The following is a 20,185-nucleotide window of genomic DNA, read 5'->3' on the forward strand; positions in this document are numbered from 1 at the left end:
AATGCTGAATAGTATAACAGAGAGTTGGAATTCACGCCTGCTCCATTCTTGTACTGCTCCGATGTTCAAAGCGGAGCGCAAAGCCTTTGCGCCCTGGAATGACACCTCCACGCAGCAACTGAGTGAAGGTCATCGAAACTAATCAAAACTCATCAATACACTCCTGTTCGTTGGGTATTCAAACGAGACTTTCGTTTAATATTTCACTCTTTATTTATGAGATTTGTGAATTGCTGCAGGAACATATTACCGAAGTCTATCATAAAATTCCAATTGACAGCCTATCTGCGTTAATATCGTTAATAGTTGGCAGAAAATTGTTAAGGGTAAAAAACGTTATAAAAAGTTATCTTAAGGCAAGTTCAAAATTAATAACAATCGCAAACCAGTTTGTTCTTCCTCATAGCAAAACCAGCAGGGAGTTGTTTACAGTCGTTAATTTGGATATCTTTCAAACCATGCAGAACAGATTTGCGGATCCGTCAGCGTTTCGACTATTTAGCATCGACAAAAATGCTCACTGGTTGTCCTCGTACGGGCTCCGTAGTTTTACGGTAATTCATGACGTGTTGATATTTTCATCAGAAACAGGAAGGCCGGTGTGACAGATGGTGTAGATCAGATGAAATTGAACTGAATAAATCACAAAAACTTACCGCTTTTCTTTGTAACTAATGTATTCAAGAGAGAATGGCATCAGATTTAATGTTAGACTTCGAACACCACTTAAACGAACGGAACACTGGGATGAATAGCGATACTGGAGACATTTGTATCGACCAGGGTGGCGAATGGGGTAAGTCGATGCCTATGTTCTGGTTACATAATAGGCAGCCAGCCAGCTATCTAGACTGTTGGATATATCTTGGAGATATCTACCCCGACAACTACCAAGTCAGGTTCTTGTAGGCTTCAAGAATAAACGCAGTACACAGTCATCTGGCTAGCTATGTTGCTAGCTAGCTGATGCTTTTAAGATGTCATAGCTGCTTAGCCAACCATAAAGACCTGGGTAACTACCAAACTAATTTAGTGTGAACTAGCTACTTAATCATACCCACTTTTGCTAAAAACCAAATTTCGCATAGCCGAATCTTTGAATATCAACATTACCCTTGCTTGCCAGCAAGCTTCCCTGGTAGCAAACAGCAAGCGGCATGACTGTCTTGTTGAGGGCCGTCCGTGATGAGGTGGGATGCTTTGGCAGCATGATGAAATCGTACGTAATCATGTTGCTAGCTAGCCTGTCCTGTAGATAGCCCGTACTCGCTGTTCACGACCTAATATTGCGCACACTAATGAAATTCCCAAGTAGTCGAGCTAGCTAGTTCGCTACCTTGCAGCCTAACGTCCAGCGAACTGCCATGTGAATTGCTAGAAAATTCAGTCGTGTAAATTTCTCTTCATTTAAGGGTGTCTGTTTAATTTGTAACGTTACACGACTAGTCGCGTGTAAGGTGTGAGCAGATTTGATGGCTTGAATTGATTCCCGTGATTAAATGGGTGTCAGACTGTTGCTAGCCAGCTAGTTGCACTAACTCCCTTATCGAAGGTGCCCCAGGGTTAATCGCTGTTTGCGAACCACATTTGTGTTATTTATCTAGAAGTTTTTTTTAACGCATTGAAAGTAGTTTTCTGTATTTAGAATCAATATCCATGTCTGCTAGAAATATGGTCCCAGTTAGATTAAATAAAAAACCTACTGACATAATTAATGCACACAAGATGAAAAACTAAGCGTACAGAAGGAATACTGTTATGTATATGTTGCTGTCATGGTGATGAGGTGACGGTGCCTGTGCTCGTACCATTAAAGTACAATGCGCCAGGCAAGGCAGGAGGCAAATAGACTATTAGGACTATTAGGGTTGCACCATTGCAAATTTTCGGGGATATTTCTGGAAAATATTGATTTTTGTCGAACAGGTTTTTTCTGAATCTGATAATATTTGGGGAAACTTACTACTTTTACAAGTACTGGGAAAATGGGATCTAGCATGTGAGTAAGCTGCATATCAAAACATTTTATAGTCCAAGCTCCCTTGTTATAACAAGTTTATTCATGTAGCTCAGCTGGCACAGACACAGGTGTCACACTTACATGTATAGAGAGCTGGGTCCATGCAGGAGACTGTCTCAGTACATAGGCTGATGGTAAACTATACGTATAGACTGTTGGGAGAGGTTCACAGAAGAAATGTCAGGAGAGTGTTAATAGAATGTTTATAGTGTGATTTAGGGCTGTGTCGATTTGTTATGGTACTCACCTGCCTCTATTTTCACCCTCTTTTGTATTTTTTTTAACTTTATGTTTTATTTAATTATTAGTGATATGGGGGTGTCACTAAAACAGTTTGAGAGGCCTCTGTATCAAGAACATTTATGGTGAAATGTAGAGTATGTTGATATGTGTCATATCGTGATATGCAACAAAACCTTTGTACTGTGATGCATGCTGTATCATGCCATTAGTAATGTGCTAAGGCACTGCTAAGTGTGATTTCTGCTTGTATTTCCCTTTTACAGACATCAGCCTGTTTGATGAGCTGGAGGACATGGGGGATGCTGATGAACTGCTGAGGGCCTTGGAGGATGTCACCTATGTGAGTTTACCCAGCCACTGAAACCAATATGGGCTTTCATTCACTAAAGACACGTATACCTTTCTTAAGTCTAGACTTAACCTACAGAAAGAATACTTACTTAAATATTTCCCTCAGGAGTTTATACACAATGACCATAAGAGTATCTTTCAAAGAGCGTGTACGAGCTTCTCTCAGAGATGAGACTTGAGTGTGCTTTATGTGGTTGCCAGGGAAGCCAGCCAGCCGGTCAGCCAGCTAGGGGACAAACAAAACAGTCTTGCTGTGAGGTTGCGATCATCAGTGATACATAACACCTGTAGCCCCTGCTTCTCTGACATAGTGTGTTCCTGGTAATGCTGTTGCACACTGCATCATTGGGAATTTAATTGTTTTTTTGTAGATGCAATATTACAAATGTTTATGTTTCTGAACAGAGTGGAAATTGAATTTTTCACAAAATACTACATAAACATCAAAGGTTTTATCAGATATTCATAACATATTAATACAGTATACATATTTTAACATTTAAGTACACTGACACATGAAGTACGGCATTAATATTCCATATTTTGACATGCCCTGTGTGACAGCTTGAAAAAGATGACGTGGAGCACAGCAAGGTGCAAAGCATGGCCTTCAGGCAGGTGTTTATTCAAAGCGCTGGAAAACCAGGGCACGCAATCCAAGGGAAAAAAAAAAACCTCTTCAGGTTCCCCTCAGAGGTTTACTGGATGAAAATAACAAATTAAAATAAGAAACTCAACACAACAGACTGAACAAAGACCCCAGAATGGATTGAATCTTTGTCACTGCTTTACTTGCTTTTTCTCTTTTTCTTCTTCTTTTTACTCATTAATCAACCTTTTTTAAATTTCATAAATGGGATCAAAATAAAGTGCATCGTAATGAAATGGAGGCTGCCTGCCTACAAGCAAACTGCTGCATGGTTCAGTTTGATATAGTGGTGAAAATTACATGAATGGAGATGCATACTTTATATTTACTGAGGCTCTCATTTAACTCAAATGTATTTGCTGTATTGAGAGAATGATGCAGTGCAGTGCATTGTGGGCTTTGTATGAAGGGGCTTTTGTAGGCTTGAAGTAGGTTAAGAAACCACAAACAGATGTCAGCATGGCTTTTGGCATTACTTCTGAAAACATTTACCATGTCTATACCTAATGTAGTGAAGGTGAGGAAAAACATATTCCCCTTCAAGCTGCTTTTTAGTCTATTGTTGAAGTATTGCCTTTCTGTATGGAATTGGGGTTTATTAGCAAGGAATGACAGACTGATAAATAGAATGAGTTATATCAATCATCCTGTTATTGAAGATACATAGCAATACTACATTGACTCCAGAGGGAGATCTACTAGCGGTTTTAAAAGTTACAGTGTGAATCAGATTGTTGAGTTTCCCTCTGCAATCCCTTGATTAACAAATGTGTGTGACAACATGTCATATTTGGTTCAGGGATAATTGTTTTCATGTCATTTTACCATTTAATAATGAGTAAACCCTCCATAAAGATGGCCCATTACACTAAGTTTTCACTTTCACCCTCTGTGGAGGAGACAGTTGAATAAGCAGATGTCTTGTGATATCCGTTCGGCATTAGCTGGCAGCACTTCTTTTTCGTGTGACCGCGTCTCGTGTTGGGGAGGTATTTAGGAAGGCGATCTGCTTGCTCCCCCCCACCTAGGTTGGAGAGGTCCCCGATCTGGACTTCGACATCAGCTTGCCTCCCTGGAGCTCGGACAGTTGTGGAGACACCAGCAGCAGCTGCACAGGTAACCCAACCCCACCCGTGTGGAATCTGAGCAGCCTAGTAGTGCGTGCTCCACCTGGCTCCATGCACCTGTCTCAGACACACAGAGCTGCACCTGTGTGGATAGACATGTAGTCTATTGTCCAGTGTTTTATAAGCAACCTGTTAGTGTGACCCAGGAGGAAGGCACGGAAAGGCGATCCGTAATGTAATACCGCCGTTGCACTTGTTCACAGATGGTGCGGTTGTTGAATTTCTTCAAAGAGGCAGCTCTGTGCTGTGCACTTTCAGTCTTTGTGTTATCGTTTGATTATTCTATAGCATAATAACTGTATTGTGTATAGTCTGTCTGTTCTCAGATTTCTAGATTAGTTGTTTGATATAAAGCTTTACTTTGTAGTTTAAAGTCGACAGCGGTATTTGGAACATGGGAAACATTAATTGACTGAACCCATGGAGACTCAGTGTGCTGAATATGATGAGAATTATTTTGTTTTAGGTACATATTGTTTGCATTGGAAACAATTTACAACAACAACAAATACAGAATGTATTGCAATCAATGTGAATAACCCTAATTTTGAAGTATGGAACAAAAATGTGTCAATCTCAGATAAAGTGGTTCATCACAGGATTTTTTTCCTGGTCTTGTTATGGCAGATGCAGACATGAGCCTGGACTCTCTCTCTCCGAACCCCACCATAAGCTCGGCCCCTTCTCCTGGCTCTGTGGAAGCCCTGTCCCCCTACAGCCTGTCAGTAAGTGGAGCCCGCCGTGTGCGCGTTAGCGTACATTCAGGAGGATGGCATCCATCAGCAGCGCTCCCAAGTGGAGTCTGCCCAGGCTTTGCAGGCCGCTGCCAGCTGTTCCTCCTCTTTGAATGCCGGCAGAATCTGTTACAATACCCACTTGGCCGGGGTGGGTAATTAAAAGCCTTGCGTGTTGATTAACGTCTTAATATCTCCTCAACATATCGTCAAGCTAATTAACCACAAGCCATTTGAGATGTGCCTCCTCATTATTAAAGGACCGCGGACAACTCGGCTGATATTAGCATAATTTGGCAATCAACTGGGTTCACAGCCTGTCAAAAAAAGTATAGACTTGCAGTCTTCCTGAGGTCCCAAGCCAGTGTATCAGGCACACATGCACACACACACGTACACATAGTGGAAATGCAGATGATGGACACAAAATAGTAAACAGTATCAACGGTCCCTAATAGTATCTAAATGCGATTTAGGAGTGCAGCATGTTGCGGTGTAATTTGTGTGTTCGGACTGAGTGAATCCGTTTGAAGTAAAGCTGTTTGAACAGTGCTGTGGAGGCGGCGACCTCTCCTCACCCTCTGTGGCCTCTTCTTCATCCTGACCGCGTGCAGGATGAAGCGCTGTCGCCTCTGTCCCAGCTGTCCCCTGCTTCTCTCTGCTCCGAGTCCAGCGGCTCCATGGATGTCACCTTGGAGACGAAGCCACCGAGAAAAACCCCCCAGGCCACCAGAGGTGAGAGACATGACGTTTTTCTGTTCACTTCTGAAGTCCAGTCTGACCATGTGACAGTCTTTGTTAGCTAGAGACCCCTCACTACCCCCACAGTAATAGTAGCGGGGAAGATTGGGAAAACATGTGACTCCGCTAGCTTGTAAGTGGGCGTTAAGACAATAAAAAAATGACGAGACCTCTGTAAAGTGGTCGTGCATCTCAGTGTTTAGTAAATATATTTCTGGACTTACAAACAACAGCCCGCTTTGTAGTTCTGTCATAGTTCTTTTGTACGTGCAGGGATAAATCATCAGGCAACATCTCAAAGGAAAAGCAGTACAGTTTCCCAGCAAGTTTTACGTCACTCTCTGACCAAATGTACAGCAAAGTTTATAAGAACTCTCAAAGAGGCAGGGAACAATAAAAGGCTGACCGTTACAATCGCACACCACCATGATTTTACACTGGCCTGTTATTCCTGAACCATGATCACCTCAGTAATATTATTATACATTCTCATAAAATATGAATGCAGTATGCAGGTTGGTAGTTGAATGTTGATACAGATAGTTTTGTTTGGTTGAAGGAAGTATGCTGTAGTGTGTGAATACATGCCTTTCATCTCTGGGTGGGTGTTTCAGTTTTCATATTACATTACATTACACACATTTAGCAGATGCTCTTAACCAGAGTGACTTCCATCACAATAGAACATAAATGTATCCATTCAGATTTAAACGAGCAACAGTGTCAGACCAGGCTAACAACACTTCCAGACCAGTAAGTGTGAGCTTAACACTGTTCAAGCCTTACCACAACTTAGCTTGCACAGATGCCAAGTACACAATGTTACAACGGTCCCTGGAACGCAGAATCAAAATACATCACAATACTACACATAAAATAAAATACCAGAGGTAGCAGGTGTTAGGGGGCGGGGATTGAAGTGGGACTAAGATGCAGTCCGAAGAGGTGGGTCTTCAGTCAGCGTCGGAAGATGGCCAGTGATTCCGCTGTCCAGTGGCCAGTGATTCTGCAGTGATTCCCAGGGTAGATTTCATGTATGGATGCTTTGATTTTCTAGAGGCACAGACTGGATTCATAATATTGTTTTGAATTTTACAATTTTTTTAAAACTTTAAAACTTGCTTCTACAGCCAAGTCCTCCCAGCCTCTGAAGCGCCCTGTACCACTGACCCCGAAAGTGTCCATCCAGCCCAAGCCGGTCATCACTGCTGTTCCCATCCCCACTGCCCCTCTCCAGGCCAAAACCATCATCATTCAGCCTCTTCAGACTGTGCTTCCTGTTGCTAAGCCACCACCTGTGACCATCCAGCCAGCGCCCCCCACTGGTAAGAGCTCACACCTGCACTGCTCTTTGCTGTCAGCCGGTCTGTGCTTGAAAGCTTTTGGGTTGTGTGGGATTTAGAGTTTTAGACATATTGATTTAATGCAATCTGTTTTCTCAACAGTGTTCTGATTTGATCGAGCAAATGTAAATGTTTTATCCAATTTTCTCCAAATCTGTGCACAGTCCTTTTTTTTTGCTCTCTTGTTGAAGGACAGATGTAAATAAGTACAAACGGGTGACATGACAGTCTGTACGCCACCTAGTGGTAGTGGGAGTTAATGAACAGTGTGACAGATGCACATGTGTGTCATGGCCAGAAGATGTCACCCAACCACTATTTTTGGGTGGTACAGGGCTGTATCTTCCCATGAATTCATTTGAGTCTTTGTTATCCCTTACCATTGAAAAACATGTGTTGCCCAGTTAAAAAAATGCCATAAACATTATACCCTGTAGACATTGATGGGATTTACAGATGTAATAAAACAATTAAAGTTGTAGCACCCCTATACAGGCTGAGTCTATTATATTTTTATTTCTTAAAGTAATTGGGTAAGTGTAGTTTCATGGAGGCATCCGGTATAAATATGCCTGTAACTTCCCTTGAAGGCACTCTGAGTTTTGGTCTTGGTCCATTTCTCTCCCTGGGGATCTGCTCTGTAGATTATATTGCTCTCAGCAGAATGAATTCTCCTCACAGAGCTCTTATAAATGTCAAATAATGTTAAATAGAGTCTGTGATCCGAGCGAGATCTGAGAGCACCACTCTTGGCATGAAGATTGGGTGCAGCCCCTTTCCACAGTGGACTCGGTTTCGGGACGTCAGGAAAGGGTGTTTTAACACGGCATCCCCACAGTCCCAGAACTGCTCTCACAAATGGTGCTGGACGCCTTTACTCTGGAGAGAGCGCTCATGTGCTGTCAGGGTACTTGCCATTAAACATTCATAAGACATACTGCAGGTGTGTTTCTCTTCTGAAACTGTCAAAACGACTAAAGTGAAAGCGATGCACTTTACTGTTCTGCGCCCTGCTGCATTCTGTGTCCATTTCCCGTTAGGCGCTCTCTTCCAGCTCTTGTTCTCGATGCCTGACATTAATATATCAAAGCTTTTGGCCAAGTGTGCCTTTTGTGTGCTTGTAGGAGCCAGCTACTCTCTGACTTGATGGAGAATCTGATTACATCAGAATCTAACCGGTTCACCACTCCTGTGTACTCCGTTTATGTGACTTTAAATACTGACGTCGTCTGTAAAGCAATATGGCATTGCAAGTGAGTCATTATGTGGCTTAAAGACACATAAACTTCTTGACACAGACATTCCAAACATGCAAATGTAGAGAGTAATTATATCAGAGTAGGACCACTTTAATTTATGAAGACAGGTCACTGTGTATTGTGCTTTGGTATTACATGGGGAAGTTATCCATCTATAATTCTGGATGCCTTTAATATCTAGAAGCAAACAGCATGCTCTTGAACAGGGATAATCCATTATATGTTGCTGTTAATTCATTCAAAGGTGCTTTCTCTGGTCAATGCCAACGAGAGGAGAGCCACATAGTTAAGCGTGAAGTGGTTGGATTCTCACAGTAAGTTTGAATGTTTAGCACGTCCTTGTGCTAAAGTGCTGCTCTCTCAGGGCTTTCCTGAGGCCATCCTTGGCAAGCTCCTGGTCACCGAGGGGAGAATAGTAGAGGTGACCAAACACGTTGTTTCACAGGGAAAAGGGATGTTAATAGGACCCCAGGAGGCACAGCTGTGCAGCTTGGAGTGATGTATGGAGCAGGTCCAGGGTGGACGACATATTACTCTGGCAGGATCCTATGAATATTGACATTTAGTTTAGCTTGGGGGCTGTGATGTCTGTGTTTATGCCAGCATAGCAGGGGAAGTGTAAAGAAGCAGGCCTGATCTGTGGTATGTTAAAGGCCGTCATCTGTCTTGGGGCTCGCCGTGGTTAAGGGAAGACAGGTTTAAGAGGGTGGGTGGTAAGGAATCTGGGCCGTGCTTAAATAACAGCGGTGACCTTCACATTAACATCTGTCAGGTTTTCGGTGATGTTTTTTTTTCTTTTCAGCACCCCAAAATGCAAGCAGTCAGGCAGCGCTCTGGGCAAGCACAGCAGAGAAGAGGGAAGGGGGGAGGGGGGAGGGAGGGAGGCAGGAGCAGCCAGGCGCCCCAGTGAGAATGCGGGTGTTCTGTGTGTGAGATGGACAGACTTGCAGTGTTCAGACACTGAGCTGACTGGCAACAGCAATAGAACCTGTAGCTTTGCATTACCGTACTTTGTTGTCATTTAGCAGACGCTCTTCTCCAGAGTGACTTACGGTTGGTTACAATTGTATCCATTTATGTAGCTGGATTATTCCTGAAGTAACAGTGAGTTAATTACCTTGCCCAAGGGTACAACAGAAGTGCCCCAGCGGGGAATAAAAGCAGCAGCATTTCGGGTTACGAGCCCTGTTCCTTACCGCTACGTCACACTGCTGCAACGATTTCACATTAGTGTCGCATTCATAGCAGGACCGTGACACAAGAGGGAAGTTGTGGCTGTTGTCGTGCCTGGGTGAAACCCAGCGACTCCACTATGATGATAAGCCTGGGAGGATTTTAGACTGCTTGAGCAGCCTGTGGCGGTAAGTACACGGGAACAGCCCAGCTCTGCCAATATCCCCTGACTCAGTCAGCGTTGTTAGCCGTTCTCCCTGGCCAGAAAGGACTCCTCCCTGCTACTCCGTGCCATGACTCCGTGCGTGCTGTCAGCCTCCTATTCTCTCTGGTCAGAAAGGAATCTCTGCTCCCTTTCCAAGGAAACTTTCTCAGCAACGGCAGCTTCACTCCAGGCCTTCTGGGAGCTGACATGCCTTCCATCGCCATGGGGACCGCTGCCGGTCTCTCTGAGCTGCGCCCTTTGTCCCGACTGCCTGAGCCTCACGCGTTCCCATCGAGGGGAGACGGGATGGTCCCATTCAGCGCCATGGTGCTCCCGTCGGCCTGAACTTGACTGTGCTTGTGTGCCATGCAGCGGGCAACATCAAGGCCACAATGCCTGTCACATTTGTTTGTTTGACGTCTTTCTCTTGTGATATCTATACAATAATAGACACCCTGCCTACGTTCAAAGCGGAACACTGTTTGTCTTACTTTGTTGTAATCGTGAATGCGAGCGCTGTAGTCCCTCATCAGTTGCAGCTTTTAAAGGTTATTTATGAATTGTGTACACTGGCACCAATGGTGGTCTTCCCCCATGATAATCCATCTTCTGCCTTGATCGTCTCGCAGATGGATGTGCATTTCATTGGTCCAAATCCGCCGTCTAATTTTCCTGTCGCCAGCGTGCATCTATCTTGCGTTCTCTGTCCGCGCTCGTATTGGTGTGTGGAAACAGCTGTCGCAGGAAATTGTGCATGCCAGCGCACCAGGGGAATACTCAGGTTTTCACTCACCGAGAGCCAAGGGACGCAGCTGTTTGTGGTGCAGACGTCATGTTGAAAATGTGAAGAGGAGCAGCATTTGAATTTCAGCTCAAAATGTTGGCGGAAAAAAAATGTATTTTTATTTATCTGCCTGTAACTTTGCAAGTGGACAGGAGGTAGCTGCAGTGAGCTGTGTTAAGAGGAGACTATGCTACAGTGTTTCATTTGGGATTACTTGCTAACTGCTCATCTCAACTGTCTGTAGTTTCTAGTTGTAGATTACTAGCATTGTGAGCTAATGAAACTGCTGTTGTCCCCTGTCTGTGCAGTTTATTCTTGTGTTGTCTTTGTATTTCTACACAGTGCAAACATAGATATTTTTAACCTTGATATATACTTTATAGGAATTAAGGTCCCACCTGTTCAAGGCCTCACCAAGTGTACATTTTCCAGCTGCAGGCTTATTCAGGAGGGTAATGTGGCAGCTGCCAAGGGACTACTACTTCAGCTGGCACTGTGTACATCTGGAGGAAATGTTTTTGTGGTTTGCTGAGGGGATGATAAATCTCTATTGAATAGTGGTTCAGATACTCCAGGAGGGAGGTGGAAGGTTCTCTCTGGGAGGTGAACTCGTGTAACCTTGACTGAGGCATGTAACCTTTGTATGTACTGTATTATTACAGCTGAAAGGGCCTTCCAGCAGGGGTGCATTGTGGGCGCGGAGATGAATGTGTCCTCTTCCTGTCTTTTAGGACCCCAGGTGATGCTGTCCCCGCTGGCCCGTGTGGTCCAGCTGCGCAGCCCCCAGGTGTTGCCGGGCCCACCCATCCTCCCACTCCCGGAACGCATGGTCACCGTGCCGACGCTCTCTCAGGATAGCCGCGCCCCTGCGGTTGCCGGGGCCTTCCCCGCTGTCACTCAGCCCATGGTGGCCGCGGCCCTCCAGAACAGCGCGGCGGATGGAGATGTAAGTGTGAGTGATGTATGGCTACTCTAGGGAAGGTGTTTGGTGTGCCCTTAGAGCATGCTCCCCACAGCACCGTGATGTGCCGTGAAGTGCCAGTGACATAAGGCCGCTTTAGGGGAAGTGTAACCCCACACAGAGTCTGTTCAGTCAGCCCATAGAGCCTGCCATCAATCCACCATACCACTGCTAGGAACATGTTGTACAGACTTGGCAAGTGTAAATGGTTTATGAGTCTCATTGCATAGTGCATTGGAGAGTCAGTTCATTCAGTGCACAACAGGGCCCAAACAGTAGAGCACACGATTGAGTCAGTGTGTGACTGGGAGTTAGGAGCAGTGCACATGGGACAGTCAGTGTGTGACAGAGTTAGGAGCAGGGTGCATGGGACAGTCAGTGTGTGACAGAGTTAGGAGCAGGGTGCATGGGACAGTCAGTGTGTGACAGAGTTAGGAGCAGTGCACATGGGACAGTCAGTGTGTGACTGGGAGTTAGGAGCCGGGTGCATGGGAGAGTTGTGTCCTGCAGGGAAATACCTCCACAGCTCCCCAGTCTAATTAGAAAGCTAAGCAGCTCTGTGGAGATGAAAATATACTCGTTTAACATGTTAATTAGCTCATTTTATTGAGAGCAATGATTGCGTGATGCCGGGCAATAATACCTTTAAATGTGTCTGTCAATCTCATGTGTAAAAGTCATTCATATCTATTTGACGCACCCAGCCAGCGGGCTGCAGGGGAGTGAAAACCAACTCGCGGCCTCACCGCGCGGGTAACGCGGCCGGCGTGTTTCAGGATGCGGGTGGGTGCGGCGGGGCTCCTTGAAACGTCTGTCACGGTTAACAGGCAGCGGAACGGCTTCCTCATTTAATGTCATCGCTAATCAGGGCTATCGCAGCCCTCAAACTGAGGCGGTTCAATCCAGTCTGTCAGGGCAGTCCATCTGGAATTAGTTTAAGATGTAAAAATTCACAAACCATGCCTCCGCAAGCTCTCGGGGCTGCGTAGACCTGGATGCCAGATGTAGGCTGGTTGGGTATACTAGACATCCATAAGTCATGAATTAAATACCTGTTCTGTTTCAATTGGACAGCTGCCTGAAGACTATTAATATGAATATTAATGTTACGAAGTGCTTTTACCATCTTTCTGTGGGTATGCATTCTGATCACTTTCACCCCTTGAGTTGTCAATATTTTGAACACCATATTTTTGAAACTGATATAAGTGTATTAAGCGATTACTCTTGTGTTTGATCACCCTCGCAAGTTTTGATTCTGCTCTCCTCTCAAGCATTCCGCTTCTAGGCGAGAGCTTATTGTGCAGCATTAACTGTACAATAGCAGCTTAGTGTACTTTAGCGGCTGCCAAACAAGAGCCAATGAATTCCCTGTTTGATAGCTGATGTTCATCAAACACTGTCCTAATAAAAAGCAGTTGCATTCCCTTTACATGTCCTCACAGAGAAACAGGACACCCCACTGGCTGGGAGCAATGTTGTAGTTACCATCTCATTTGTTTGATCCAAACACTCCCTCATCCTTTCCATTGGTGCTCAACATTGCATGAACGATTGGATTTTGTATTTGGGTGAAATAACATAGGAAGGAAAAACATGTACTCCTATTATTTAAAGTACTAAGAGTCATTTTTTCTTCTTGAAGAAAGAGTGTATGCAAACATTATATATGCTGAACCAGTCAGGTTATGACCTCATGAGCTGTAAATAACTTTTGACACAGTTTGTTCTCTTTCATACATCAGTTTTGGGAGACTATTTAAAATTACTGACCCACCCTATAAAATGTGCCTTTGTAGAAAGCTGGCATTTTTGTCCTGCTGGGAAAAAACAGCCAAAAAAACATATCTTGATATGAAGTGCTGCCATTTTTTTCATATTATTGGCAGAATCTTATCTTACATTTTTGCATGCAGTATTTCCGATTCATCTTGAAAGAACGCCCATCACCCAGAGAGTCTAGGGTTGCAAGTAAAAATTTACTCAGATAAAATTGGAATGTTAATATTGCTCTTGAGCCTTACTGTAAACCATGTGGTCAGGCTTCTTTTGTACTATAACACCAGCCACACTATACATAAGCATACTGTGATAAAATGATGATTTCTTGTGACATAGGTCATGCTTGTATACATATGTAAAAAATACAAAAATACAGAATCAGCTAAAATATGGCAACTGCTAGTTTCTAAACTGGTTGCGTATATACTGTGTCAGTATACAGGCAGTATATACATTCAAAATCAGATATGTGCCTTGTAAGGTTTGTTAATGGTGCTGAATGATGACATTTGGGTGTGTTCTGAATGTCAGTTTTCATGTGCTCTCACTGCCCTTGCATCTTTGCTTAAGCACCCTCTAGAGCGCATGTGATGGAGTGCTAATGGATGCAAGTATGTAGGTTGGAGAGTAGTAGCTTTCCCAAAGGGATTTTTCATTTGTCCTGCTTGTCGTACAAGTCGACTTGTAGAGAAAAAACTAATGAGGTGCATAATGACATCCCCGCTGGTGTTTTGTTTTGTATAGGAAGCTACAGAAAGAGGAATTTAAACCCAGTCGGCCACCGGCTGGGTGCTGGCCAATCAGTGAGATTCCAAGAGATCGCAGGGTTGCGTGATTTATGCATGAGACGTTGCTTTGAAAGTCACTCTGCATAGCGGACTCCGCCGATCGACAGAACGTAAACGCGGATACCGGGGTTCCGGGGGTGGGGTGGTGCTTTCAGTCCTCAGGAATGAAATGTATCCAGAGGAAAACCAAAGCCTGAGGATTTATATCGGGATTGCAGAGTGTGAGCCAGGTTGCACACATCATCCACACAGGCAGGCTTGCATTAAAGCAACACCTTCTGCACTTTGTGACTTAAGTTACATTGTTATAATATTGAGCGTTAGATACATCACTCACATTCTAGAGTTATGACGCCTTGGTTTGAACAGGTTTGGCTCCTTTTTTCTTTTGACCCTGGTGTTTTGATGGCGGGAAATGTATTTACCTTAGATACGACACCCCATTTCTCTGGAGGTCAAGTGATGATGTGCACTCATTCTGAAGGGAAGTTGAAGTGACAGAATGGGTGGTGTGCCTGCAGCTCTCTGCTAGGGTGATGTAAGGACAGATGCAGTGACTGATGTCTCAGCCATGCCTGGTATGTTTTTTAGTCCTTATTGCCCCCCCCCCCCCCCCTCTTCTCATTTGTCTATTGGGCTTACATAATAGTAGTAACGTAATGGCGTGAACCAAACCGGTGCGATAGTGTCTGAGAAATGATTATATAACTCACATTTACCGTCCAAAAAAACAAAGAAAGTGAAAAGCAAAACCAGGTTTGAAAAAACCCAGTCCCAATTAGGGGTAGATGTTTTGTTTTCTCGAGTCAGTGGTTTCTCGGACAAATGCTCAGAACTTTGGAGTGCCCTGGCCTTTTTTTTTTTTTTTTTAAAGGAAGTTTTATTGTCCTTCGTAAAGAACTGAGAAAGTACGAAATGCACTTGTGAGCAATCTGTTTTTGTTTGTGGAGTGGATATTTGTTGCATTTTGTTACCAAACAGAATTGAAATTACAATGATATGCATGTTTATGGATTGGAAACTGAAAAAAAAGACACGACTCATGTTTGTATATTGTAAGCAGAATCCAGAATTTTCTGTCCATCAGGCTCCAGATGAATCATAGTTAAATTCAAAGACCGCTGACCAGAGTTTCTTTTGGATGCATTTCCATTATTTCTGTATTTATTATTGTTTGTATACATGGTATCTCTCGGTATCATTGCTTTGATGTCTTGTTAAGTGTGTTTTAAGGTTGATATCTGAAATTGTATTGATCCAAGGTCATCTCCAGGTTTGGTTAAATCAAACCCTAAGCATTTTTAGATGATAAATTCTGTCATTCGACCTCCGGATTGCATGGCTTACTCTTTTCTCTGATTAGTTCCAGAGAAAATGCATCTTCCACTACCTCGTCCCAACTGGCAGTTTGGAACATATGTCGTCTCTGTTGTGTGTCAAGTGGCCTCCTCGTGTTTTCCACAGGATGTTCTTGCTGTTGCCTTTTAGAAGTGCATGCTGAGTGTTGTGGCAGTCGTACAGTAGTTGTTTCTGTGCTTACGTGGCAGTAAAGCACATCATATGATGGTAGATGTGAAAATAGAGCTGTATTGGAATGGGGAAAGGAGACAGGGAGGACAAATTCTCGTTGCGTGTTGGTGTGGCTCAAAGACTCGAGCAGCTGGATGTCAGAGTTTATTTAAAAGGCTCACAATCAGAAGAACAAGCATACTGTCATCGCCCACCTTCTCCTACAAGGGAACTGAAGTCTGAATGAGTTTGAGATGCTTGACCTTTGACCTGTGCTCAATGCGGGTTACTGAGCTGCGGAATTAGTTTAAATCTGTGTGTTGTGATACTGGATTAGTAAGATTAAACAACTGGAAGAAAAATGTATACTTTGGTTGAATTGGTCCTTCAGAACTGACTGGGAAAATGGCTTAATTATTTCATTGGGTCAATAGAAGCAACTTTTTGCCATAGTTCATCATCATCATTTGCCTGTGAGGAATGCATGAGTCATGATTGGGTAAACACTGTTTTATGATGTTTTATGAACTTTGAACCCGGGCCTAAACAACGATCAGTAAAAAATCAAATTGCTGAATTGTCATGGGTGTGATGAAGCCCGATGAAAGATTATTTGTGCCAGATTTCATGAACATTGGCTAACGTGGTTAAGGCGATGCCAAAATAAATATGATGTGTAACCTTTCAGAAAGCCTGGAAATAAATGAAAACATGACAGCATTGTCCAACGTCGGCCTGTTGTTGGTGGGAAAGAAGAAGCAGTTAGGGGTGGGCCGAAAAACCTCAGGAGTGAAATGTGGCAGTGCTTGAGGGCTCGAACCTGGGCTCCGTGGTGAATTCAATGGCTTCACTCCACCATCCAAGAGCACCTCTGTTCATTTCACATCTCCTGGCATCATCGGATATCATCGTGTTGTTCTGAATGCAGCACATCAGATGTGCACTTGTGCTGAGATCATAAAAATGATGTAGAGTATTACAGGAGTAATCCTGCCAGCACAGGTTGGATCAGTTAGCCTCCAGGGCACACCATGCAGGAGGGAGCTAAAGAGCAAATGCTCAAGAAAGATGAATAGGCCCAAAGCTCCTCATTTGTTATGTTTTCTCTTTCTGCAAGATGACAGTATTTCATCAGGGACGTTGACTAACAGTTTGTTTAAACTGAGTGTTTTTGCCCATGGCACGCAGAATTGGCTGGGTGGTAGTGACTGCAGGCATCATGATTAGTTTGTTTCTGAAGCTGATTTGCTGTTCTTTTACTTCAGTTATAATCCAGTTGTTTGTGAGATCATTGAAAGGTCATTAGATCACGGAGAGCATCCACTGAAGGCCAGCTGTGGTTGGCGAGGACTGGCTCGGCGTGTCTACAGCACACAGGGGAGGTGTAAAATGTAGCTAGGTTTGAACAGGTGTCAGAGGAATCTTGAGAGGACCTCCGGATGTAAGCGTGTCCAAGCGTGTCCTGCTCTGGGGTGTAAATCGGTGTTGTGCAAAAGGAACTGAGATGGAGTGTGTAGAGTGTGTGATATAGCAAGGGGTTTTTATTTTCGATAGTTTCTGATCGATTTCAATCTCTGTATTCACTCTGAAGCATCAGAGTTTTGTTTGTTTTTTTTTATATCAGGATTAATTGTTTAGACTGAATCCGGCCCCATAGGAGTTTACCATGTCAGCACACTTCAACACAGCAGTAATGTTTGGAGTGGGGGGGTAGGCGGGGAGAGAGCCAGAGATCTTTGAGATCCTGCAAATTAGGAAAATGCTCTGAAAGTTCTATTGTGTTGGGTTTTGCGGAATCCCATCCTGATCATCGATGCTTTCACGTAGTGTGGGATGTTTCCCTGCGGTTGCGTAAGGTGCCACTTTCCCATTGTGGGACCCCGCTACCCGTAAACCTCCCGAGTCTGGTAACTAAACAGTCCTCGTGTTCCCAGGACCTCACAATGGCAGGGCTCCCAGAATGAGAAAGGTTTCTTAGGAAACCGAGTAAAACACTGTGGTCAGAATCCAAATAACTTAATCGCTGGAGCTATTACATGTCTTAAACTCTTCCTACAGGGCCTGCCCTCGAAAACCGGGTAAAGCCGGATTCCAAAAAAGGTGCCCTACTACAAATATATAAAAGGATTCCGTTGAATCCAAAGATGATTGATTAACCCTCAAAGCAGAGACCATCTTACAACCTTTGGTGCATATGCTGCCTCTTTTAAAGCTAAAAATTCGTGTAGTGCTGCAGGACGACTGTGAAATTTATCTTATGTACGTGCAGTACTATTTTTCATGGCCTAAGGAGGTATTCCTAATATGTTTGATGAATTAAGCCACATTGCCTTTTTAAGAATGGTTTTTGTCTTGTTTGTTATGTGTATTAGTGTTTTTAGCGTATTCTCATACTGCTTCAGTGTACAGTGTGGTGGTTTCCTGAGAAAGGAAGAAGGGAAGCATGTTTTAAACGGTACAATGGACGACACAGAATCTGAAATTCACAGAGCCCAAAAGATAATTAGAGCATGACTTCTTCCCTTTGTCTTTAGTGTGCCTCCGAGTCCTTAATGCTATTCATGGATGTCCTTTGCCAGATCCCTGGATTTTTTTTTTGTTTTTTTTGTTGTCTCAGTCTCTTGGAAAGGAGTCTTTGTTGCAAGGGGGAGAAGGAGCTGTTTTCCCGCTGTGCCACTCGCGCCATTCCTTCATTAGACCCAGACAGGCCAGCCTGTGCAGTCACCATCTCCACCGACAACTGTGCACGCTCATGTCACGGCAGTGACCTGTAAAATTTTTAACAATGCATTCTGGGCCAAGCAGGTACTCATGCACACCTCCCATTGAGCGGGTTTTATTTTTTGATTACAGCCCTTTGCCAAATATTAAAGTCACTCTGTCATTGTGAGTTTTTTTTTTATTTTTTTTTTTATCATGGATCTCGAACGTATCATAAGGCATATGGCACAAATTCAGTCTTTGTTTACTTGTGGTACTTTGTGTACCGTATTTTTTTTTACTTTTGTTTTTAGTTTGCAGGGACAGACTGTGTTTTCAAGTTTTATGTTTTTGTTTTCCATTTCGTTGCCTCCAGCCTCAAGTCAGACTGTAGAAGTGAGCTGAGGATGGGGAAGGAAATTTAGGCTTTTCACTAAGAGGTATTTAGACACAGGCTGCAGTTATTATTAGCTCATGGTCTTTTTCGGTGCGCGTCTCTCACTGCGTGCCATTCTTCTCACCTCAGCAGCTGCACCTGTTGGGTTACAGCTGGGCTGGCCGGGGCTGCGGATGCCAAAGATGGCCACATCTGCGCAGAGGGGGGTGGTACCACAGTGCCAGAGAAAGATCTAGATCGGAATATCTCTCAGATTCCCACGTCTTGCTAAACTGCCCAGCGCCGGCTAAGGGCCACGGCAGTGGCGTCTCTGGAGATGCTTGCAGTTCCGCTTATTTATAAAGATCTGGCTTTTAATCCTGTGTCCCATGAGTAAATCCACATTAGTTCTGCGGTGAGTGTTACTGCGTGTCTGGCCATTAGCTCAAAGTTAAGAAATTAATTTTTTTCCATGTTATTTTTTTTTTATTATTTTTCGTGATTGTCAGGCAGATGAAACTTATGGAGAATTTTCCATTTCTAATGTTTTGTAATCACTGGCTTCAGTACCCTTTAGAAAACATGAGCCAGTCCTTGTCCCAGTTTAGTAAAAAAAAAAAAAATGTTGTGACCTTTGTAAATCCATATGACGCCCCCTTTCCATTCCTCCAGTCGAATGGCATGAGGAGACAGCAGCGCATGATAAAGAATCGGGAGTCGGCCTCCCTGTCCCGGAAGAAGAAGAAGGAGTACCTGCTGACCCTTGAGGCCAGGCTTAAGGTGGCCCTGTCCGAGAACGAGAAGCTGAAGAACGAGAACGGCTCCCTGAAGAAGCAGCTGGAGGGTCTGATGAGTGAGGTGAGCGTGCAGCACCTGGCAGGGCCTGGCAGGGCCTGGCAGTTTGGTTCACCACAGTTACGCTGATTTCATTACACTACCTTATTGTCATTTAGCAGACGCTCTTAACACATTACATTACATTACCTTACATTCATTTAGCAGACACTCTTATCCAGAGCAGCTTCATGCATGATAGAACATAAGTGTATCCATTCAAATTGAATGAGCAATAGTGAATTGTAATATTACATTTCAATCCAGAGCGGCTTACATACAGGTAAGTTACAATTTTATCTATTTATACAGCTGGATATACAACTCGAGTACCTTGCCCAAGCAGTGCCCCAGCAAGGAATTGAACCTGCAGCCTTTCGGCTACAACCCTTGCTCCTTACTGCTACACCACACTGCTGCCCATGATGATTTCATGACGGAGAAGCATCTTATTTCCTTATTAGGCAATTAAGTAGTATAGATGACAGTCAGTTTGACTAGAGGGATGAGCAGAGCATGAAATATAAGCAGAAACCTGTAATGTATATGCAAAAAATAACTGTGCTGTAAAGGTTTGTGGAGGGTTTGTGTCTCTAGGCAGTCACA

The 20,185-nt window shown here is 43.8% G+C and overlaps 1 protein-coding gene across 1 annotated transcript in view; it reads left to right on the top strand.

Annotated features, from left to right (window-relative positions):
- Positions 1-580: 580 nt before the first annotated feature.
- atf6 (activating transcription factor 6) overlaps positions 581-20,185 on the top strand; it is a 52,103-nt gene continuing 32,498 nt past the window's right edge. Inside the window, exons 1-8 of the mRNA XM_036522295.1 lie at positions 581-796; positions 2,527-2,603; positions 4,292-4,379; positions 5,018-5,115; positions 5,739-5,859; positions 6,996-7,190; positions 11,361-11,575; positions 19,418-19,603. Coding sequence (XP_036378188.1) covers positions 691-796; positions 2,527-2,603; positions 4,292-4,379; positions 5,018-5,115; positions 5,739-5,859; positions 6,996-7,190; positions 11,361-11,575; positions 19,418-19,603 — 1,086 coding nt within the window. The 5' untranslated portion in view covers positions 581-690. The remainder of the gene's footprint in view (positions 797-2,526; positions 2,604-4,291; positions 4,380-5,017; positions 5,116-5,738; positions 5,860-6,995; positions 7,191-11,360; positions 11,576-19,417; positions 19,604-20,185) is intronic.

The sequence above is a fragment of the Megalops cyprinoides genome, chromosome 2 (genome assembly GCF_013368585.1).
Source record: "Megalops cyprinoides isolate fMegCyp1 chromosome 2, fMegCyp1.pri, whole genome shotgun sequence".
In the NCBI taxonomy this organism is placed as follows: domain Eukaryota; kingdom Metazoa; phylum Chordata; class Actinopteri; order Elopiformes; family Megalopidae; genus Megalops; species Megalops cyprinoides.